The 24,088-nt window shown below is 53.0% G+C and overlaps 2 protein-coding genes across 25 annotated transcripts in view; one reads left to right on the top strand and one right to left on the bottom strand.

Moving 5' to 3' along the window:
• Nucleotides 1–14,057, bottom strand: part of TMCO3 (transmembrane and coiled-coil domains 3) — a 44,422-nt gene extending 30,365 nt beyond the window's left edge. For 2 of the 7 annotated variants that reach the window (XM_021065137.1, XM_005653835.3), the window contains exons 1-7: nt 13,795–13,962; nt 11,825–11,904; nt 10,326–10,529; nt 7,244–7,753; nt 5,134–5,313; nt 1,890–2,081; nt 591–719 (exon numbers count right to left, since the gene is read on the bottom strand). In XM_021065137.1, the coding sequence (XP_020920796.1) occupies nt 591–719; nt 1,890–2,081; nt 5,134–5,313; nt 7,244–7,687 (945 nt within the window). In that variant the 5' untranslated portion in view covers nt 7,688–7,753; nt 10,326–10,529; nt 11,825–11,904; nt 13,795–13,962. 7 annotated transcript variants of the gene reach the window in all.
• DCUN1D2 (defective in cullin neddylation 1 domain containing 2) overlaps nt 14,108–24,088 on the top strand; it is a 35,378-nt gene continuing 25,397 nt past the window's right edge. For 2 of the 18 annotated variants that reach the window (XR_002336790.1, XM_013978981.2), the window contains exons 1-5: nt 14,132–14,267; nt 15,079–15,346; nt 16,416–16,898; nt 19,341–19,738; nt 21,543–21,711. Coding sequence is in view for 10 of the 18 variants with exons in the window: in XM_013978981.2 (XP_013834435.2) it covers nt 19,564–19,738; nt 21,543–21,711 (344 nt within the window). In the remaining 8 variants the exon portion in view is untranslated. Of the gene's footprint in view, nt 15,347–16,415; nt 19,739–21,542; nt 21,712–24,088 lie in introns of all 18 variants that reach the window. The other 16 variants (XR_002336791.1, XM_013978986.2, XR_002336794.1 and 13 more) reach the window with 13 other exon arrangements.

Raw genomic sequence — 24,088 nt, 5'->3', positions numbered from 1 at the left:
AAGGCTCCATCACTCCTATTTTATCAGCTTCTCGGTGGGCTAGGCATGTTTTTAAAATACATTTATTTATTTATCTTTGTCTTTCCTAGGGCCGCACCCACGGCCTATGGAGGTTCCCAGGCCGGGGGCCCTGTAGCCACCAACCTACACCAGAGCCCCAACAATGCAGGATCTGAGCCACGTCTTTGACCTATACCACAGCTCATGGCAACACTGAATCCTTAACCCACTGAGCAAGGCCAGGGATCGAACCCACCACCTCATGGTTCCTAGTCGGATTTGTTAACCACTGAGCCACGAAAGGAACTCCTTAAAAGACATTTAATCCAGCATTTTTAGTTCCTTTTAGTGTCTGAATAATCCACTCCATAATGTTACCGCAAATAGTATCTTCATAATTTTAAAGACATGCACTGCGTCACCTTCCCCGGGCAGGGCACTCGCTCACTGGTGAACAAAACACCCTGGTGCTTCGGCGCCTTCTCAGCAAACTCAACGTTTAAAGGGCGTCTTCTCTGCCGTCACCTCTAAGAAACCGCTCTCCTCGCAAGTTCATGTTCAGCAGACAACGAAACGGGTTTTGTTCTTACCTTAATACTGTTGAGTCCCGAGGGCCCCAGAAGGACGCCGCAGATAATGTACCCAAACATGGTCGGCAAGCCTATGGTCGTGCAAAGCCAGCCGCAAGGCAAGGACAGCATCCCTATGGTGACAATGTCCTGACACAGGAGGAAACAGGTGACGGTGAGCTTAAGAGCGTGAAAGAGAAACACGGCTCGAGGGAAAGCAGGGCCCCACTTGCACTGAGCGGGACTTAAGGCAGACAGGAGGCGCACCGGCTGGCACTCCCAGGGTGCTCTGGGGGTGGAGGAGGCTGGTCCCCGGGGCGCACAAGCACAGCTGGATCCCCACCCACGCTGTTCCAGAAGCCTGAGAACCAGGCCTCCTCGAGGGCTGAGTCCGGGAAGTCATCCCCAGGCTTCCCACCTCCTGAGATACTCGAGCCGGCACAGCGGTAACCCATCTGGCCAGACGCCAATGGCGGTAGAACTCCTGGCGGCGTGACAGGGAAGGGCATGTTCATTCGAAATGGTCCCAAAGTCACCTTACTTTCAGAGGGGAGAGGAGCCCCTCGGTGGTGGAGACCCCGCCCTTCACACCCTGAGGCCGTCCTTCTCGGCCTCCCAGTTTCCATCCAGGCGCGACTGAGAAGGCAGCACGCCTGCGGCTTTTACCGATGGCATTGAGACCTTGGATGCCGGGATCAGCCCCTCGCGAGAGACGAGCCCATGGGACCATCTGTCCTCCCTCGCCCGTCTGTCGCAGCAGCGTCTTTAAGACCGAGCTCTTGGTTTCTTCTCCTGTACAAATCCCAGCGCCAGGAGCTCCACTGGAGAGCCGGCCGCCTACCTGGTCCTCTTACACCCATCACGCTCACTCCGTCCACATCCAAACAGCCGTCCTGAACCACAACATCAACTTTGAGCCCCTAAATAATTCCACGGCCTCTTACTCGACGGTCTCCTCAGAGAGCACGGCTGTGCACCTGACCCCGCCTGGAGCGCCAGCCAGTGCAGGGAGGCAGCTCCCGGGCTGCAAGCCACATCTAAACAAGATGCGCACCAAACTGCAGCCAAAACTTACTGCCCAGGAGAACGAGCCACTTGAGTGAAAACAGCTTTTAGACAGTTGCAGCTCTAATCTCACCACAGGAACTCCTGACTTCACAAAGTCTTCCAAATCCTCAAAAGCAAAATTAATTTTTGCTTTAAATATTAAAATGCCTTATTCTTTTGGGAAAAAAGTTAAAAATCGAGAGAAAACATTTCAGACCACAGAAAACGGAATTCTAGGGAAGCTGTTAGGAGGGTGCGGGCAGGTGGGGCTACCTTTAGGAGGTGGTGGTCAGCCCGTGGGATGGTGGCATCTCTGGGCTTGGCTAGGATGTACTGGTTGCTCTGGGAGTCGATGAGCACGCTCAGCCCCAGGCCCTCCTCCACGTCCTGCCTCGTGAGGTTCTGCTTGGAACGGGCCTCTTCTTCCTCCACCCGCAGGACCGCCTCAAAATTGACCCCTTTGACCTGCAAGAACCACCAATGTTACGTCACTAGAACTGATTAGATGTTTTCAAGTTCAAATTTTAGAGTAAATCCTATACAGAAAAAAGATAGGAATGTTTTCAGTATTTTGTCAGGTGTGACAAAAGACCAATAAATTAGAAAATTGGAAAAACATTTTCAATTAAAAAAGTGGTTTGGAGTTCCCGTCGTGGCGCAGCAGAAATGAATCCAACTAGGAACCATGAAGTTGCCGGTTCAATCCCTGGCCTTGCTCAGTGGGTTATTGATCCGCTGTTGCCATGAGCTGTGGTGTAAGTCACAGACACGGCTCGGATCTGGCGTTGCTGCAACTGTGGTGTAGGCCGGCAGCTGTAGCTCCAACTGGACTCCTAGCCTGGAAACCTCCATATGCCGCAGGTACAGCTCTAAAATGACAAAAAAAAAAAAAAAAGAAAAGAAAAGAAAAAAGTGGTTCAAGGGAGTTTCCACTGTGGCATAGTGGAAACGAATCTGATTGGTACCCATGAATACGCAGGTTCCATTCTAGGCCTCACTCAGTGTGTCAGGGATCTGGTGTTGCCGTGAGCTGTGGTGTAGGTTGCAGACCTGGCTCGGATCCCGCATGGCTGTGGCTGTGGCGCAGGCCGGCAGCTGCAGCTCCAATTCGACCCCTAGCCTGGGAACCTCCATGTGCCATGGGTGCAGCCCTAAAAAGCAAAAAAACAGAACGTGGAAGTGTTTAGGATTTGATCACTTCTAAACACCTGCTTGACCTGATTCAGGGTGTGACACTGATTTGTAACAAGAACTACATATTTGGTCTTCGACCCCTTTCCGGACTCACAGCTCCCAACTTCCTGAACGATAAAGAGCAGAAGAAACATCTTTCCTTTGTTTGCCTTTTGCCCCCAGTTCCTCATTTCGCTCTAGAGCAGCAGAGGTGAAAGGAGTGCCCTATTCACATAAGCCTCTTGCGAAGTCACCTGAACTCAGCCAGGGGATGGTGGGAGGCCCCCAGGGCCCCAGGGGGGGTGGGGATGGTCACCCTTGTGCTAAGGGTTGAATTTCAGCCCCTCCCCTGACCTCCAGGAGGGCAGAGGGGCTGGAGGACGTGTCAATCACAAGCCTAGATAATGAAGCCTCCATAAAATCCTTAAAGGGTGGCTTCAGAGAGCTTCCAGGTTGCTCAACACCTGGAAGTGTTTGGGGGGAGGGTGCCAGGCGCCTCGGCTTTCGGACTCCTTCTGAGTTGCACCCTTCATAGCAAACTGTCCATCCAGCAACTAGACTCTGTGGGCAGCTCTAGCGAGTTCCGGCGCCCGAGAAGGGCGGATGGCATCCAAGTGGAGGCCCGTCTTGGGCTCAGCCTGTACCTGGTGGCTGCTGTTGGGCTGCACTGACCTGGACGGCGCTGGCATCCCAGAGAACCAGGAGAGGCCGGGTGGGACAGCCCCGTGCTCGGAGGGGGATGCACTCGCTGAGCAGGGTTAAAGGGAACAACACTTCCCAGGCCGCAGGGCCCTAAAATACCACCCCGCCCCCCCGGAAATCACTAAGTGCCGTTCATACCACTTCTCCGCTCCCACTTCCTTCTCGAACCGTGTTCTGATTTGCCGTCATGACCTTACCCTTTTCTGAGTCCATCCCGAGACCCACAGTCAATTTTTAGAATGGATCTCATCTTTCCCCAGACTCCCGCGTCTCTTACAAGTGGCAGGGGGATATCCTGCCTGGGACCCCAGGAAGGTCGTGCAAGGTACGTGGGGCTCTCTGGCAACCGTGCTGGAGCCTGACTGTCCCGGAAGCCCAGGGCCACGCCAGGCAGCATAGACGGCCTCGGACGGCCAACCAAACTGGGAGGAGACGGCATGCTGCTGGCTTCAGGACCACACCGAGGTACGTTCCACAGAACAGATGTGCTTGCGTTTTTTTGTTTTTGTCTTTTTGCCATTTCTAGGGCCACTCCCTCGGCATATGGAGGTTCCCAGGCTAGGGGTCTAATCGGAGCTGTAGCTGCTGGCCTGCACCAGAGCCACAGCAACGCAGGATCCGAGCCACGTCTGCGACCTACACCACAGCTCACGGCAATGCCGGATCGTTAACCCACTGAGCAAGGCCAGGGATCGAACCTGCAACCTCGTGGTTCCTAGTCGGATTCATTAACCACTGCGCCACGATGGGAACTCCCAGATGTGCTTGCGTTTTATCTTCACATTCAACATGCACTAAAGACACATGCACTAAAGAATCTAATATACGGCACAAACGAACCTTTTCACAGAAAAGAAAATCATGGACTTGGAGAACAGACGTGTGGTTGCCAAGGAGGAGGGGGAGGGAGTGGGAGGGACTGGGCATCTGGGGTTAACAGAGGCAAACTACCGCCTTTGGAATGGATACGCAATGAGACGCTGCTGTGTCGCACTGGGAACTGTATCTAGTTGCTTACGACGGAGCCTGACAGTGTGAGAAAAAGGAAGGACATGCGCATGTGCTACTGGGTCGCCTGCTGCATATACAGTAGAAAGCTGACAGAGCACAGCAAACCAGGTATAATGGAGAAAATAACAATCACTAAAATTAAGGCGTTCCTGTGTTGGCGCAGCGGAAGCGAATCTGACTCGCAACCATGAGGTTGCGGGTTCGATCCCTGGCCTCGCTCAGTGGGTTAAGGATCCAGCGTTGCTGTGAGCTGTGGTGTAGGTTGCAGATGCGGCTCGGATCTGGTGTTGCTGTGGCTGAGGCGTAGGCTGGCAGCAACAGCTCCAATTATACCCCTAGCCTAGGAACCTCCATATGCCTGAGTGCGGCCCTAAAAAGACAAAAGACCAAAAAAAACCAAAAAAACACTGAAATTAAAAAAAAAATACACACGGAAACAAGTGTGGCTGGATCACCATGCTGTACAGTAGAAAACTGACAGAATACTGTAAACCAGGCATAATGGAAAAAATTAAAACCATTACAACTGAAAAAAAAAAAAAAACCCAAAACACCCAGAAACAAGTGCAAGACAGTTCCCCTCAGTGAGCAGCTCAGCAGGCACCGGGGAGAGCCTGGGGATGCTACTTACCGACTTGTTGTCATCGAAAGCGTGCTCCTCCAGCTCCTCCTCCAGGCGATCTGCCGCCTTTCTCACGTCTTCAAGAATCTCATCGAGGATGGATAAGCTTTTGTTTTGATGCTGCATGTTTTTAAGAGCTTCAACTTGATGTTTTTCTGCTGCCAGGAGCTCCACATACTCTGTCTCCTCCTATGCGATTGTAAGGTGAAGAGCGGCGGTGTGAAGAGGTGAGCCCGGCCTGCCTGCACCACCTCCCAGGGCTCCAGCAGACACGCCTGCCCGTGGGCGTCACGGAGCAGAGCCCCCAAGAGAGCTAGTTACCCACGGACATTGAAAGACTCACACCCGACTGTAAACAGACTCTGAAGGTCAACTCTACACAAAAACCACTTGCCCACCACTGCTTAGTGCCCAGGCACTGTGCCAACTGTGTGTGCAGCCACCATCGTGCTTTAGAAAGAGCCAGGGCCCTTGGCTATTTAGCTCCACATCTGTCGGGAGAGCATACACAGGCCAGCTCCAGGTGACAAAGGGGAGAGGTGACAGTGTTAGCTACTCGCACTGATGGATGGTGCTGGTGATAGAATTCAACACCTTTATGCTACATGACCAAATTTAAGCACGGCTATCTCAGGTCAAAACTCTTACTGCTCATTCACATTTAAGGAGTGGGACGCAGCTGGGACCAAGAGGCAGGACAACCCCAGAGACAAGCACGGCTGTTTTCAGCCACCACCACCCCGCCCCGCCTCTAACACACACGCCTGGACCCCCTCAGAGACGTGGGGTGAGAACCAGCATGTGTGCAGACACTGGGAAGCACGCAGGTCAGATCAGGGTCAAATGCACCTTTGCTCTGAAGCTGCACAACTCCCTGAGTCGACAGCCCCCAAACGCCTCTGGAAACCAAAGGGTTTAGTGTCTCACCTGTCCCAGGACCTGGCCAGGCGGTGAGCCTGCTTGGGGGGACGGGGGATGTCCCGGTCTGTTTCTAGCGCATGATAACAGCACAGACGGCACGCCTGAACCAGGTGGCTACTTACCCATCGCCACGACTCTACCACAGAGACCACACTGGTTCAAGTTTCCTAAGTACGCATCCCCTCTGCTTCTTAAGCGTGCAATAACTTCCCAGCCTTTCTATGCAGATGAAATGACACTCTGTGTGTTTAAAGTGTCTGGCGCACACCAGACGGTTTCAATAATACCTCAGAAAGTGATAGAAATGTCACATCTGATACAGTAATAATTTAAAAAGTATCCTTCATCATGGAGTTCCCATTGCGGATCAGTAGTCAGTTAACGAACCCGACTGGGAACCATGAGGTTGTGGGTTCGATCCCTGGCCTTGCTCAGTGGGCTAGGGATCTGGCGTTGCCCTGAGCTGTGGTGTAGGTCGCAGATGCAGCTCGGATCTGGCGTTGCTGTGGCTGTGGTGTAGGCCGGCAGCTGTAGCTCCAATTTGACCCCTAGCCTGGGAACCTCCATATGCTTCCGGAGCGGCCCTAGAAAAGACAAAAAGAAAAAAAAAAGTATCCTTTATCAGAATCTCTACTTCAAACGTATACATTTGTTTCAAACTAACATTTTTGTTTTCAGTACGTGGACCTTGAGGAAAGTTAACTTTCACACTAAAAGGAACTCTTGCCAGAAACTCAAACCACGTGGAGTTCCCATCGTGGCTCAGCGGTTAATGAACCCAACCAGTACCCATGAGGACACAGGTTCAAACCCTGGCCTTGCTCAGTGGGTTAAGGATCCGATGTTGCTGTGAGCTACAGTATAGGTTGCAGACGTGGCTTGGATCCCGCGTTGCTGTGGCTCTGGTGTAGGCCAGGAGCTGTAGCTCTGATGGGACCCCTAGCCTGGCAACCTCCATATGCCATGGGTGCACCCTAAAAAGACAGGAAGGAAGGAAGGACAGACAGACAGACAGACAAACTCAAACCACAATGTGCGAACTACCTTAAATGCCCAGGGATTCCCCAGCGTTAGACAAGACTGAGAAGTAACCAGAGCTGGCTGTGCCAGGCCACTCTGTGGAGCAACCGCTTCTCCTGCGCCCCTGGGACCAGACAGAGGCCCTGCCGGCCCCGCCTGCCCGCGCCCTGGGACCAACCTTGATGGCCGCCTCCCGCAAGGCCTCCAGGCGCTGCCTGCTGCTCTCCTTCATGTTCACCACGTCCCTGTAGTCCCCCTGCAGGGCCCTCTGGAGCCCGTGGATGGCCTGGAAGACGGAGTTTTCACTCTCGTTCAGCTCTTTTTGGAAAATCTCAAACGTGTGCACCTGAAAGAGCCTCTCTTCATCGGACAGGCCCGTGTCTCGCTCCACGGCTCTGATGGCATTTCTCAGTTTGTTAAGAACCACAGCCTTTTGGCGAAGAAGCCCAGAGAGCTTTCTGCAACCGTCGAGGACCCACTGCCTCCTCTGGGTGACGGCCGCCCCTCGGCCCCGGTGCAACTTGATGGCGTGTCTTGCCACCTCTTCATGCTCCGCACCACCCGCCAGCAGGGGAAGGAAAGGAAGCACCATCCAGACGGGACTGTTCCCCAAAGCCCTCATGATCCACGTCAGGAGTACAGGGGGAGGCAGGCCAAGGGTGTCTGCATTTCAGACACACATTTTCAGCTGAAAGAGAGATCTACTGTCATGTGTCATGAGGATGCATCACTACTGAGATTATTAGATAATTACCAAAAACTACCACTTTTCTGAGAAAAATGTCCTACCTCTGAGAGTAATATTAACACAGATTATAATCAAGTACTACATGTTACAGTAGGGAGCCTGGTGAAGAGTTGAGATTAAAAGCTACATCCGAATTTCAAGACTTTTTTTTTTTTTTTTTTTTTTTTTGTCTTTTTGCCTTTTCTTGGGCTGCTCCCGCGGCATATGGAGGTTCCCAGGCTAGGGGTTAAATCGGAGCTGTAGCCACTGGCCTACGCCAGAGCCACAGCAACGTGGGATCCGAGCCGCGTCTGCAACCTACACCACGGCTCACGGCAACGCCGGCTCCTTAACCCACTGAGCAAGGCCAGGGACCAAACCCGCAACCTCATGGTTCCTAGTCGGATTCATTAACCACTGCACCACGACGGGAACTCCTCAAGGCACTTTTTTTAAGGAAAACTCAGCCTCACATCTACTGAATCTATCACGTACAAAAGATAAAAACCAATTCTATCAAGAGGTCCATGTGTCAAAGGCCAGGCCACGGACGAGCAGCACCGCAGGAACCAGCTCCCAGTGGCTCGAAATGGAGCTGAACTGTTATCTGGTTCGGCCTCAACACTGGCTTTCCAGAGTCACCTGGAATTCAGTCAAATTTCCAAGGTCAGTCTACAGTTACACGCTAACAAGGCACCAAGGACAGAAAGAATGAAAACCACACATGCACTTTCAGCATCTAAATTCAGGCTCCTTCTCCTTCTTTTTAGAGGACCTCAGGCAGTAAGCATGGAACCGTCCCGGCCACTGGGGCACAGACAGGATCCTGCACACGGTGAGCCCAGGCTTCAGTGCAGGCAGCAGTGGCAGCTGCAGCTATGTCACCCAGAAGGCTGAACAAGGAACAGGTGGAGATGTGACAGCAGGGTCACTGAGAAAGAATGACCTCAGAGGCAGGAAAACAGAGAACAAGGAAGAAGTGACGAATGCAGGAGAGCCCAGGGAGACGTGCCCTAAAATACACCCAAGGAACAGCAATGAGGCCAAAAAGAAAACACAAAACTCCGTGTTTCCACAGGACTCAATTGTTATTCTATTCTATATTATGTATGTGTGTGTATATATCTATATATACACACACATACATATATATATATATTTTTTAATTTCACTGGTAATCTCAATTCTCATGAGTTTAATCTGGTTTCCCAGGTAAAGCTGATTAGATGCAGCAAAGATAACTCCTGCAGTTCCAGGAGTTCCCATCGTGGCTCAGTGGTTAACGAATCTGACTAGGAACCGTGAGGTTGTGGGTTCGATCTCTGGCCTCGCTCAGTGGGTTAAGGATCCGGCGTCGCCGTGAGCTGTGGTGTAGGTGGCAGACGCGGCTTGGATCCTGCGTTGCTGTGGCTGTGGTGTAGGCCAGTGGCTACGGCTCCGATTAGACCCCTAGCCTGGGAACCTCCATATGTCGCGGGAGCGGCCCTAGAAAAAGGCAAAAAGACAAAATAAAATAAAGAGTGTGCAGCTCCAGTGACAGAACTCTGACCAAACCACGAAACGACAGACAACAGAAAGTGAAAACAAACAGACCTTATGAAAAACACAGGAGCACAGCAGAGCAGCAGCCCAGGGGTCTGGACTGTTCTACAGACCTCAAGAGATCCTGAAATGGCCAGCACTGAGGACAGGAGAGTGGCCGATGGTCAGAACGACAATCACAAGTCATCCACTAAAGATCGCATTCTTTTGGAAGTGAGGCCGGGACCGGCAGGACAACCGGGAAGGAGCCGCATGAATTACTGCCTCACGCTAAAGTTCTCACACGACTTTAAGTAAACGTTACCGCCTTAAACAAGCAAGCCATTAACCAATTGCAGTGACACCTGGCATGTCCTTGCTCTGTTCCTTTGATGACTCAATCCTTGGGCCTGCAGGGTCTCAAGGGAAAGAGAATTCAAGCGCTACCCAGGGTGCACGCCTGCAGCATTTTCAGAACTGCGACGAACTTCAGATGCTTCCTCTCCCGCACGGATCTAGCCTCACACATTTTCTCCACAAGACCTCAGAAAGTGACTCCTTTACAGATTTCAAACTTCAGGAGAGTGAACTGCTGTGCGGCTGCTGTGTGATTAAGACGCACCTGCCCATTCCTGGTTCCTTCCTCATGCAAGTTCCTGAAGGTTATCCCGCTACCCCACAAACCTAAGCGAGGTTTTCATTTTTAGGAGAAATCTTTGAGAATTTTAGTTGCAGTCACGCTAATACTTCCGCTGGAAAGAAGTTTATATCATGAACACGAAATTGAAATTATGCGTAGACCCTTCAAATATGAATCACTCCTTTCTCATAAACCTCTCCTTTTACCTTCAACCTTGGTTCTTGAATCCTACAGACACAGCAGGTACCATGCTTTGTCTTCAGGGTACAGTAAGTACTTTTAGCCTCAGTGTTACTGTTATTTTTAGTCATTAAAAAAAAAGATACTTTGGACTCGCTGTGTTTTTATAATGAATTCTTAAAATTTCCATACCTTCAACCACGGCTGCACATGACCCGGGGACCTCAGTCACCGCACGATTCCCTTCACGGGACTTTAACACGACAAACGAGAGACGGAGAGTGGGCAGCGGTTGTCAGGGGCCAGGGAAGGGGGCACGGTGGCTGTGGGTGTAGCCACAGCAGCGGGATCCAGGGGGACGCTCTGTGTCCTGGCAGCGGTGCTGGCCACACAAGTCTGCACGTGGGACAGAACGGCACAGCTGCACACTCGTACACATCCGCACACACGCATACGCACTCACACACGCCTGTGACACGGGTGCATCCATGTGTGCCTGGGCTGCATCTCTGCTGTAATCTGCACAGTCACCACATCATGCAAAATGTCACCCTTGGAGGAAACAGGGACGCCACACAGGGTCGGGGTCTCACCCCTTATAACTCTGTGAATCTACCGTTATCTCAAGTTAAAAACTTTGGTGAAAGGACCAAACCCTTCCCCCAAAGTTTCTATTTATACTTATTCCAACTTTAATTAAAACATAGCTCCCCAAATTTTTACATTTGCCAAATTTTTGCTTGTTTCGTTTTTGGGGTTTTGTTTTGTTTTCGTTTTTTAGCGTCACTCCCGCGGCACATGGAGGTTCCCAGGCTAGGGGTCAAATGGGAGCTGTAGCCACTGGCCTTACACCACAGCCACAGCGACACGGGATCCAAGCCCCGTCTGTGACCTACACCACAGCTCACGACAACACGAGCCCCTTTAACCCACTGAGCAAGGCCAGGGATCAAACCTGCATCCTCATGGATGCTGGTCAGATTCGTTAACCACTGGGCCACGACAGCAACTCTAGGTTTTGCTTGTTCTTATAATTACAGAACAGGAATCCCCAAACTTGCTTCTAAATTGATGAGACTATTTGAGCAAGTAATAAATTATCTGTAGTAAATGATTTAGAATAAAAAGGAAAATGGGTTCACCGTCATGCCTACTCAAAAACAAAAGGCAAGAAACTTCCAATGGTTTTACATAAAAAGTCCTAAGCTCGGGTTTTCTTGAAGTAAAGTCACCACAGTTGATGACTCCTCTCTCACCTCCGACTCTGGGGCCAGCGTGACTGCAGGGGGTGTGACTGAATCCTCAGACACTGCTCCTGGGCCCCTGGAGCCCCAGCGCCCATCCCTGGAGGCCCTTAGGGGAATGGGGCAGTGGGGGCAGAGAGGGAAGCAGCTCCTCCATTTTTTTCAACTTCACATCATGGGTTAACCTGGAAAAGCTCAAAGCTCTGCCTCCCAGCTTTCTGCTCACGTGGGGTCACAGGACCCTCTACCCCAGTCTCCTCCTCAGGCCCCTCCAGACCCAGCGACTTAAAGTCACTGCATCGAACTGCTGAAGGAGAGCCCAGTTTGTTGCCAGCAGCCTCTGGCTGTAAGGCCAGGTAGGACACAGTTCTTAGGACAGCCCATCCCCGAGGTGTCTGCCCCGCCCACCCAGCTGGACCCGCCAGCCGAGCGGGGACGGGGACTGACCTGGTACCAGGGCTCCAGGCAGGAAATCCGGCCCCTGCGGCGTGGGTGTGGCAGGATCACGGTTAACGGGCGCAGCACCTCTGGAAAAAGCAAAGCGTGAGGGTTATTTGTAGTAGATGGTTTAACATCCGACTTTTTCCTGCTCTCACTAGCACCTCCAGGTTCAACACTGCACAGGCAGAAAGGAGGGCCTCATGGAAAGGTCCAAGGAAGCCACATCTGTCGCAACGAAATCTGCAGAGGACTTCACCTGAAGAGTACATTGCACACTCTGGCAAGTCGAATGATGAGTACTTCTAAAAAGACAGAGCACTTACCTGGCCCACTGGGTTACTCTGCTGTACAGCAGAGACTGACATTGTAAACCGACTATAAAAAAAACCTAAACAAAACAATTTATGGTTCATTTCTAATCAGTAAAAGAACTGGAGAATGGATTAAGAAAAGGAACAAGGAAACAAGTTTTAAAGTATTTGAAGTTAATCATACAAAAACCAGGAGTTCCCTTTGTGGCTCAGCGGTTAATGATCCTGAATAGGATCCACGAGGTTGCAGGTTCGATCCCTGGCCTCGCTCAGTGAGTTAAGGATCCGGTGTCGCCGTGAGCTGTGGTGTAGGTCGCAGATGAGTCTCGGATCCTGCGTTACTGTGGCTGTGGTGTAGGCTGGCGGCTGCAGTTCTGATTCAACCCCTAACCTGGGAACTTCCATATGCCGCAGGTGCAGCCCTAAACAACAGCAACAACAAAAAAAAAAAAACCAACAAGAAAACCCCACAAAAACCAAACATTCCATTGAGTAATCCAATCACTAGGACACTATCTTTTTAACACTGATTATTAAAAGAGAAATTTGGAACCAGTATGATCCTGTGACCCAAAAAACGATAAGAAAAACAAATAGGAAAAGGCTGTAAACCGAGGAGCCTTGCTTGTCGGGCAGTTGCTGGAGGATCAGGCATGGAGCACTGTGGCCGGTGCCGCCAGTGCCCCTGAGAGGAACTCAGACCGAGGGAGCAGGTCGAGGCCTCTGTGCTTTGGGAAAACAGACAGAACAGACCAGAGGTTGTTCTTTAGGAAAAACGCTTACGAGCCCAGATTGCGGCATCTTGCCGCACTCCGGGGAGCGCTAACATCAGAACTGCGACACTGCCTGTGACTAGCAGCCACGCTCTGCGCCAGGTGTGCAGGGCCGCAGGCACCCCTTCTCTAAAACCCCTGCCATCCAGCCTCCGGCTCGGAGCCCTGGGAGAGGCCGTCTCCTGGGCTCGGTCCCCCGCTGACCCTGAATGAAAGAGAGCTCAGGGCTCTGGGGGAGGGCCTCACTGCAGCCGCCTTCACCTGGACGAGCGCACGATCTGACCGCACGTGGACGGTGACCCACGGCCTCACTCGGGGCTCACAGGTGAGATGTGAAAGGAACCTGGGGGCAGCGAGGAGGCCCGGACCCAGAGGGGATCCTGGAGCAGCGGCTCCTCCGCACACGGGACTCGAGCGGCAGGCGCCTGGAGGGTGTATACGGTCCAACGGTGTGGCCGGCAGTGTCCGCAGCGTCATCGGTGACTCAAGAACGGCGAGGCGCTCCCCCCAGCCCCTCCGAGCCCCCCGCCCCCGCTCCCGCCGCAACCCTGGGGCCGCCGCCAGCTGCGCGGGTCTGGAAAAGGGCGCTCCGGTGCAGCACTGCCGCACGCCCGCGGGCGGGAGCAGCAGGCTCGGGCGGGAAGACCCCGGGAGAGGGGAGACCAAGGCCCAGGGAGAGGGGACCCCACGAGAGAGGAGAGACCCTGCAGAGGAGGAGAACACGCCCTCAGTAAGGAGAAACCCCCGAGGAGGGGAGGGGAGACCCCCGGGGAGGGAAAGAGAAAGGCCGGCTCGAGAGACCCCCCCGGAAGAGGCGACCCTGGGAGGGGAGCCCCGAGACCGCACCTCAGGCGGGACCCGGACCCCGCGCCGAACGCCGCGCAGCGCTCACCGTGACGTCCCGGCGGCGGTGAGTCCTGGGCCCGGCACTCCGGCGCGGGGAGCCGAGGGGAGGGCAGGGACGCACCTTCTCCGCATCCCTTCCCAGGCGGTGGGGCCGCCCCCGGGGCGGGGACGGGGACTGGGTGAGGCGCGCAGAGGGCCCGGCCGCCGGCGCACTGGGAGAGCCGTCTGCGCCGACGCGGCCTAGAGGAACAGGCGGCGCCGCCAAGAAGGCGGGGCGGGGTTCCGCGGCCCCGGGGAGGCGCGGTGCACGCCGGGAGTTGGAGGCGGGGCGGTGCCCGGCTCCCGTCGGCCCCCGGGCGGAGCAGGGCACGCCGGGAGTTGGAGTCCCCCGGGCCTGACCTGCAGCTGCCTCCCGAGGCAGGTGTTTCGAGAGCCGAGGACAGGGACGGCGCGGCCGGACCAGGGCGCCTGCGCAGTTGGCCGGGGCCAGCGAGAAGCTGGGGCGCCCAGGGGAGAATGGTAGGCGGCACGTGCCATCGCCTTCCGCGTGGCTCCTCCTGGGCACCCGGGGGTCGGGGAGGGCTGGTGGGGTTGGCCAAGGTCGGGGGTGGGAGCGGGACCTAGGCTGGGGAAGGTCGGGGGCTGGGAGGCGGGAGCCAGGGGCTCTGGAGAGACCTGACCGGGAGGCTGCGGGAGAGTCGGGGTCCGGGTCGGCGCGAAGGCCTCGGGCGCGGTGGGGACGCCGGTGGCGGGAGGCACGCAGGTGGGACCTGGCCGGTGACCCAGGGGCAGCGTTGCTGACTGAGGAGGTGGAGGCACTGAGCGGGCCGGGGGCTCTGGTCAGTGCGTCTTCGGAAGCGTGAGCAGCCAGGTGACCGAGGAGGGAGGGACGTTGGGGGCACACCAGCATCCCGCCGAGGTCAGGCGGCAGGACTGCGCCTTTGAGCCTGGCCAGTAGTCCAGAGTGGCCGGAACGTGGACGTCAGGGTCGAGAACGGGCGCTGTGGAAGGCTTTTGAGAGGGAGCAGTGCGTGCGAAGCGATCACCTTTTGTCGGGAGGACAGGTGGGTCTGAGTGGGTCAGGATCCCATGTAAGGGAGACCAGCCGGGAGGCTGTGGGAATAGCCTGGGCCGCAGGAGGTGAGGACTTGGACGGAGACCATCTGTAGGAATAAGAGGGATGAGAGGCAAGAAGGGCGAGGCCTTGCACAGAGCTGGTCAGAAAGGGAGGAGGAGCAAAGAAAGGCGTGTCGTCCGGGCTTGGAGGTGCGAGCAGATGCCGACGTGCGTGACCAAAGCAGAACCTGTCCAAGGCCGGCCGGTTGTGCAGGAAGAAGATGCGGGAGCAGGGGAGATACAGGAGTCAGCGATGGATCTGGGGTTCACAGAGAAGTGTTAGGAAATGTACAGCGACTTCGAAGTGTCGTGAAAACGAGGCCGTGGATGGGTTTGGGCGACCCTTCAGTGAACCCGGTGCTTGCTGTGTATAAGATGCTGAGCTCCGTGCTGAGCAAGACAGACGTGTGCTTGGCGTTGATGGAGCTGGTGACCTGGCAGGAAGGACAGGCACGGAACACACAACCACTTTTTTGCAGTTGGTAAGTGCCAGGGAGGGACACTGGTTTCAGGGACTCCTGTAGTGCAGAGGACACAACGTCATGTCCGATGCCCAGGTGTGAAGGCTTAGCCGCAGAAACACGGTGGGAGTTGAACTCTCTAGAATGTTTGGGTGGGAGGGCAGCCTGGTGGAAAGGCAGGCTAGGTGCTGCATCCAGGCATCAGGATGGCCTGGCTGAGCCCGGAGAACCAGGGAAAAGGGACCGAGCAGGAGACTGTGGAGGGAACTGGAACCAGCCCTTTGGCTGCGCCTCAAGGGTGGCGCCCTTCGAGGGCCGGGAAGGAAGGGCAGTCTTTGTCCAAATGGGAGTGGAGGCCAGGAGAGGGTTTCAAGCAGGAGGCAGATGCTCCAGGAGGACTGTCGGGAGCGGAGTGGCGGTGTGAGGACAGCGCTTCCGGGTGGGAAGAGAGCCAGGAAGGGGCTGGAGAAGAGCTGGTCAGGGAGCCAGGAGGACCGGAGGAGGTGGTCCCCAGAACGGGGGGCGGGCAGCCCTCCGTCGCCCGCAGACAGCACTCGCCAGCAGTTAAGGGGAAGGGGCTGGGTGGGCAGGAGCCTGACTCGCTGGAGAGGCCAGAAAGCCGAGAGAGTGAAAGGGGACACCTGGGTCTAACTCCATGCACCCGCCGCCTGCTGTACCCGAGGCCGTCAAGGTGGCCAAGTGGCTGCCGTTAACCAAGTGTGGCTGCCTGGCAGCCTCTTGCACGTTGGCCCTGGGAGGAGACTTGGTTGCACCTGGTGTCTCTGGAAGGTCGTTTTAAGGGTAACTTATTTTCTATTTATTTATTTATTTGTATTTATTTTTTTGGTCTTTTTAGGGCCACACCTGTGGCATGTGGAAGTTCTCAGGCTAGGGGTCAAATCAGAGCTGCAGCTGCCAGCCTACGCCACAGCCACAGCAATGCCAGACCTGAGCCACGTCTGTGACTGACACCACAGCTCATAGCAGCCCTGGATCTTTAACCCACTGAGCAGGGCCAGGGACGGAGCCCGCATCCTCATGGATACTGGTCAGATTCATTTCCGCTGAACGCCACTTATTTTCAATTTAGATATGGTCCTTGGCGACTTGGATGACTCAGTCACCTGGCCCCGTGTTCCTCTGGGATTTGTCCTGGAGGTTCCCGGGGTGCCATGCTGACCTCTTCCGAGGTGAGACCCACGCACTGCAGAGATGAGCATTTCAGAGTGCACGTCGGTGCTGCTCGGGACACGCGTGGTGGGGCTGCCGCCGCCCCTGTCTGGCTCCAGGACGTCTCCATCCCTAAGGGAAGCCCCTCCCCGGCGCCCCTCCCCGACCACCTGCGTCCGTCTCTGTGGCCTTGCCCGTGCTGGACGTTGGATGTCCGTGGAGTCTCGGAGTGTGTGACCTGTTACTCAGCGTGTTTCTGAGGCCCACCCGTGTCACAGCGTGTCAGCACGTCACCCCTCGTTGTGCTGGACTTGACTGCAGGTGTACACCGAGTGTCGTCTTAGGAGCCGGACAGAACGTGAAATCCGGCACTGACAGCGGGTTCCCGGGTGAAGCTTCCTGGGTTGGTCCTCACTGTGCACCGTCTTGGGCTGGACCGTCTGTCACTGTCGGAAGGTTTCCGTAGGAGGTCTTGGCTTTGCCTGCCTCCCTTGGGGAAGCCCGCCAGCATCCTCGAGAGGCTGGCTTCATTTGTCAGTTTGCTGTCAGAGCGTAGGGGGTAGGCCCTCATTTAGCAACAGTTAATTTTACACGGAGTAGGACCTTGAATTCAGGTTTTTCTCAAAGGCTCATGTTCAGGAACTAACGTAGGGAATACACGTTCTCCGTGTGTCCTTGGGAAGCAAGTCAGGACGGCAGTGCAGGGGGTGCAGCCCGCCTACCTCAGAGCAGCTGTGTCTGCACCCCCTCCCTGCCCTGGGACGGGGGTGGGGACCAGAGCACCCATCTCGCCAGCGTTCTTAGCCCAGTTCTGCCTCCTCCAGCCTCTGAGAAGGCAAGATGGCCTTAGAAGGTTTGTGAGAACCTGCAATTCCACGCCAAACCATGTACCCACATGCGTACTACCTGTGTTTTCCTGGCGAGAAGAGCCGTGACTTTCATCAGGTTCCAAGAGGGAACTTAGGGCTCAGTCCTTGTTGAAAGTAGGCAAAACGACCGTCCCCGCATTACCCTCCACAGCAGCTTCCAAGCTTTTAAATCCCAGGCCCATACACCTTAGGACATTACTGGGATTGTAGCTATCGATATTTACTGTATGTGAAATTCAAATGGAAAGTTTAAAATTATTTGTATGTTTAAAAGTAACAACAGGGAGTTCCCGCTGTGGCTCAGTGGTAACGAACCCAGCTAGCATCCATAAGGATTTGGCTTCGATCCCTGGCCTCTCTCAATCAGTTAAAGGATCCAGCATTGCCGTGAGCTGTGGTGCAGGTCGCAGACACGGCTCGAATCTGGTGTTGCTGTGGCTGTGGTGTAGGCCGGCCGCTATGGCTCTAATTCAACCCCTAGCCTGGGAACCTCCATATGTCGTGGGTGTGGCCCTAAAAAGCAAAAATAAAGATAAAAGTAATAATAATAAACTCGTTACACGTGCACGTAACATTTACAAACATCTTTAATAGAAGTTTCTCCTGTCTTCTGTGCTCCAATCGGGCGGGCCCTGGAGCCTCCACTGTGCACCTGTGAGGTGAGCAAGGTAACAGCCAGAGTCATTCCCAAGATAGTTTTGTGGTGGAGGGCTCCTTGGGGTCCCCAGGCCACACCTGGGGAGCAGACTGTGTGGGCTGCATTAGCTCACTCCTGGCTCAGTTGTGTTCTGCTCTGTGTTGGCATTTTGGTGAGGAGTCGGTCTGGTACAAAGGGGAACATCTCATGTCGCCACTCTCAGGTTTCGTGGCCAGGAGAAGCAGGCCACCTGTGGCCACTGTTGCACTTTTTTTTCTTTTACTTTTTAGCACCACTCCCGCAGCATATGGAGGTTCTCAGGCTAGGGGTCGAATCAGAGCTGCTTCTTCCAAGGCTACATCACAGCCACAGCAATGCAGGATCCGAGCCGCGTCTGCAACCTACACCACAGCTCACGGCAATGCCAGATCGTTAACCCACTGAGCAAGGGCAGGGACCGAACCCGCAACCTCATGGTTCCTAGTCGGATTCGTTAACCACTGCGCCACGACGGGAACTCCTGTCTCATCTTTTTAAAAACATAAGCCCTTTACATGAGGCTTTTCCCTTTATCATGTTACTGTAATGCAGCATCTTTATAAAGTAGTAGCACCCAGGAGATTATAGCATCTGTTGCAACTTATAGAAATGAGTGAATCACTTTCATTTCTGGTGTCGTCTTTGTCAGGTTCCCTTAGAGAAGTAAGACCTTAGCCATCCATATCTGGAGCCATCCCGAGGCAATGCTCTTTCGTTATATACTATATATAGTCAGGGCTTGGCAGTGCTGTTGTTTACTGCCTGCCCGCGGCCTCGGCCCAGTTTTGCACTTTATTTCTGTCTTACGTCCACCACGTTGTTAGTATCATCTTCATTTAATCAGAACAGACCTTTCGTGCCTGCTCTCGGATGCTTCTATAAATTGCTTTTCACATCAGTCTGTGTTATATGTGTTTGTTTTCATCAGTGTTGTTATGCTAATTTTAATCTGAGGAAAACGGAAAATATAATGGTGTTTCCAAATTGTGAGGCCCTCCTCGTGGTCCTTGGGGCCTGAGAGTAGTTGAAACCAAGGAGGACCCATGGCTGGGCTGTGGGGACACGGTCAGGCCTTGGGTCACACACGCAGCCTCATTTCCTCAGAGATACATGTGTGTTATACGACGGGTTTTACCGAGACTTAGGGAAAAAGAACCTACTTCATGCAAAGTGAACTGGATAGGGACCAAAATACAATAGAAATAGAAAATACCTTTATAAAGTACAGAGTCTTACAGTTTTGGGGAGACTGGACTTTGCATATTTGTCACCATGTAGATGCTGTCGTTTGAATTTTCAGAAGCCCGTGCAGTCCTTTTAACTGACGAAGATCAAGGCTTTATCTTCCTGTAAAGCTGAAGCAGAATTGAGTCACCAACAAGAAAAAATCAAGTCCGATTACAACACAGGCAGAGCCAGAGGGCTGAGACAGACCTCCTCGCGGGCCTTGCTGTCTTCCCCGCTTCCCTTGCTTCCCAGAGCGTAAGCTTAAATCATCTCAGAAGGACAAGGTCTGCCAGTTCATGGCATTTACTCGGGCTGGCAAGAGGACTGCCATCTGCTGCTTAGCACAGAACGAGTGGAGACTAGACGTGGCCACAGGCAGCTTCTTCCAGAAGCCAGGCTTGTTTCACCAGGAATTCATGAGCAGCTCCGTGGACAGGAGGAAGCTGGAGCAGCTGTATAACAGGTACAAAGGTAAGGGGCGCCGTGCGTGTTGGGGCGTTCCGGAGGCCGGGGCAGTGGCCTGTGGCCTGCCGATCCTGCTCGTGCTCAGCTGCGTAGCTCGGTTGTTTAAATGACCGTGGCTGCTCATCGCTGTAGACTCGGGGGTGGGGGGTCTGAACCCTGATGGGCAGTGAGTCCTCCTGCCTGCACCTGTGCCAGGCAGAGGCTAATGCACCCGCGGTCAGCTGAGGGTGGCCACTGCCTGCAGGCTTGGTGTCCAGGCCGGGTTGCCACGCCCGTTAGTACACTTTTTCCCCAGCACATCCACTGAGGCAGGAAAACCTGGTGAGAAGGCCGTTTAAGAACCGTCCCAAGTCGGGAGTTCCTCTGTGGCTCAGTGGTAATGCACCTGACTCATAATCATGAGGCCAGGTTCGATCCCTGGCCTCACTCAGTGGGTCAAGGATCCGGCGTTGGTGTAGGCCGGCAGATGCAGCTCTGATTTAACCCCTAGCCTGGAAACTTCCATATGCCGCGTGTGTGGCCCTAAAAAGACAAAAGAAAAAGGGATGGTCCCAAGTCATGAGAATAATTCTGCCACGAGGGTCGAGTCCCGACGCTTGAGCCCGCAGCAACTCCAGTTGCATCAGCTTCTGGAAGCGCTCTTGGCAGAGAAACCTTTGTGTCATCTTTTGGGGGCAGTTGTTATTTTTATTGAAGTCGGCACTTAGACTAGAGCGTTTCCTATCAAAATACATACAGTCATGCTGCAAAAATAAGTCTGTGTGGTGAGTCTCTGCGGACGCAGATGGCTCAGCTGGCTTCAGCTTTGCATCAGGTGTCAGGTCTCCACGTGACGCGACAGCGGCAGCCTCTCAGGAGCTGCTTCACCTTTTCTTTCTCGCAGTTTCTAAGGTTAATATTTCCACAATTTATTATCTCAAACAGAATAACTCCCTTAGTTTTACATTCTTATTATTTTCATTTTATACTTTTGAAAATACTGTGTATACTTTAATCTATTTAGATCCAAAAAATCAATTGAAAGTTGCATTGTTTTTTTAAGAAAAAAAAAAATCTTGGTTCAGAAACATGTTCTGTGATGAAAAAAATAGACTCGTGGAGTTTCTGTCGTGGCTCAGTGATTAACAAGTCCAACTAGGAACCCTGAGGTTTCAGGTTTGATCCCTGGCCTCGCTCAGTGGGTTGAGGATCCAGTGTTGCCGTGAGCTGTGGTGTAGGTCGCAGATGTGGCTCGGATCCTGCATTGCTATGGCTGTGGTGTAGGCCGGCGGCTGCAGCCCCGATTGGGCCCCTAGCCTGGGAACCTCTGTGTGCCACGAGCGTGGCCCTAGAAAAGACAAAAAAAAAAAAAAAAAAAAGAGAGAGAGACTCAGAGTTTTTCCAAAAATGAGCATTGTTTTCTTTTTCTTTTCTCCTTTTTCGTCTTCTTTTTTTTTTTTTTTTTTTTTTAGGGTCCCACTTGCAGCATGTAGAGGTTCCCAGGCTGGGGTTGCATCGGAGCTGTAGCCACAGGCCTACACCACAGTCACAGCAACGAGGGATCAGAACTGCATCTGCAACCTACCCCACAGTTCATGGCAAGCCACTGAGCAAGGCCAGGGATCAAACCTGCATCCTCATGGATGCTGGTCAGATTTGTTAACTGCTGAGCCAGTTATTATTTCTTGCTGTTTCCTTCCTGTATGGTAGAAAACTGCAGTGCTTTGACGTGTTTGAAACGTACTTGCTAGAACCGTGTAGTGGGGGTGTGATTCTTCCCACCTGTTGTAGTAGTACTTTTAATTTCTTTTTTCCTCAATTTGAACCATAGATCCACAAGATGAAAATAAAATTGGAATTGATGGGGTTCAACGGTTTTGTGATGACTTAAGCCTAGACCCTGCCAGTATCAGCGTTTTGCTTATAGCATGGAAATTCAGGGCTGCGACTCAGTGTGAATTTAGCAAAAAGGAATTTGTAGATGGCATGACCGAGCTTGGGTAAGTAAATTGGTCTCCGTGTACACTTTTTCAGAAAGGAAGCTACTTCCAACATTAATTATTTTTCAGCAACCTGAAAACCTCGATCAGTTTATGCTCTTGGTGTGTCTTTCAAATGTCTCCTTCATTTGCGCCTCAAGCCTTTGGTTTTCTTTTAAATTCCGGTTAAAGTTCCATTCAGTGTTTTTATTCAGATTAATTCCTTTTGTAGTGTTTTCTCCTTTTGAATTTTTTTCCTTCCAGTTTTGAATTGACAGTAAACCTCCAGGTGGTTTATCTCTTTGTTTCCAGCCACTCAGTTCATTTCATGAGACTGTGTGCTAAATGTGTGATTTAGCGTGCTGCCAGGTTAAACATTAATAAAACGTCACTTGGTGTTTTGCTTGTAACACTGCGAGGTTGGGTTAAAGGGTTCTTGAACACCCGAGACGCTTCTCGCTCGTTGGGTGAGTCAGGGGGTAAATGAGAACGCGCGCGGCGTCAGCGTCTGCTCAGCGTGAGGCTCATGGAGGTGCCGTAGAGGCCCGCTTGCTGACCGGCCGGACTCTGGTATCTCAGTGTTGACAGCTTAGATGCGCTTATTTTTAGCTGCTGAAGGAGCCTGAAAGCCTTAGGTAAACATGTTCTTAAGCCGTGCGGACAGCACTCAACGAGTCTACTGAGACGATCGATGCTGTGAGGCCTTATTTCTCCCCTCTTGGCACGTTGCTGACGGTGGTACCGAACCACCAGACAGCAGATGTGTCGTTCCCGCAGCGTAACAGCGTGTTTGTGTGTGTTCTTTGCACCTCGGAAAGCACGGATGACTTCGCAGTAGTTTTAGAAGGGAAAACACCTCTTAAGGAAGCATTTGAGGCATTCCCTGGTGGCGCAGCAAGTCACCACCGTGGCTCAGATCCCTGCTGCAGCACAGGTTCAATCCCTGGGCCAGGAACCTCCCCGTGCTGCGGGTGCAGCCAAACAAAAAGCGGGGTTCCACTGGCATCACTCTGCACGTTGTCCCACCTCTGAAAATGCCCCACGGGGGAGATTTAGGGAATAAGAGCCTCCCGTAGAGATGCCAGCCGGCACTTCTTAGACACTGTCTGGAACTATGTTGTACAAGCAAAGTGTTTAAATTTTGATTATCCTGTTAAGCGTCATAACTTATGTTTTAAAGCTTTTGAGTGTCAGTCCTTCCAAAACGTTGTAGACACTCTCGCGTGCTCCCCCATGGCACGTGCAGAGCGCAGTTTACGGTGACAAGGCGACAGCGGGTGGGGGCGGCTCTGTGCTCACGCCAGTGGGAGGTGAGGGCATCGTGCGGACACTGACCACAAGAACTGTGAGCGGTTCGCAGACTGTGGCGTGGAGATACCCTCGTGCTCGGGGATGCGAAGGGCTGTTTGCCTCTAGTCCAAATAGCACTAAGCTCTAGAAACTGCTTCGGCCTCTGTGTCTTCTCTGCTAGGATTTCTTCACACTTTTCCCTGGCTCTTAACTCTTTTTTTTTTTTTTTTTTTTTTTAGGGCCCTGCCCGCAGCATATGGCCAGGCTAGGGGTCAAATCAGAGGTGGAGCTGCCGGCCTGCACCACAGCCACAGCCACACAGGATCCAAGGCACATCTGTGACCTTCTCCACAGCTCACAGCAACACCAGATCCTTAACCCACGGAGCAAGGTCAGGATCAAACCCGCATCCCCATGGATACTAGCCTGCTTCGTTAATCGCTGAGCCATGACGGGAACTCCTGGCTCCAAGCTCTTGACTGTGTCAGAAAACCTGCCTTTAACAGTTAATTTACATCCTTTCATTGGGGGCTTCCTAGGTGAACTGAATAAAACGTATGAGATACTCTGACGTCTTTTTACAAACAAAGAACTGTGCATGCGGATCTCCTTTGCCGATTCCATGGGTCTTTTTATCTGTCTTTAACCGGGTGCCACATATTCGGAATTGTTGTAGCCTCGTAAGTCCAGAAATGAATTCATCAGGTCCTCTTACTTTGTTCAACTATTGCAAGATTGTTAGTCCATTTTGATTATTTCAATGGGGTAAAGAAGAATCTTTTCAACCTATGACGCTGCAACAACTGGGCAAATGTGAAAACTGAACATCAGTATCTACTTCATACCATATACAGAAATTAATTTGGGGAGTTCCCCTGTGGTGCAGCAGAAACAAATCCGACTAGTAACCATGAGGTTAAGGGTTCAGTCCCTGGCCTCGCTCTGGCGTTGCCGTGAGCTGTGGTTTAGGTCTCAGATGCGGCTCAGATCCTGCGTTGCTGTCGCTGTGGTGTCGGCTGGCAGCTGTAGCTCTGATTCAACCCCCAGCCTGAGAACCTCCACATGCTGTGGGTGCAGCCCTAAAAAAGGGGAAAAAATTCATTTGAGC

This window comes from Sus scrofa, chromosome 11, assembly GCF_000003025.6.
Source record: "Sus scrofa isolate TJ Tabasco breed Duroc chromosome 11, Sscrofa11.1, whole genome shotgun sequence".
Lineage (NCBI taxonomy): Eukaryota > Metazoa > Chordata > Mammalia > Artiodactyla > Suidae > Sus > Sus scrofa.
This window is presented reverse-complemented; position numbering and strand designations above follow the sequence as displayed.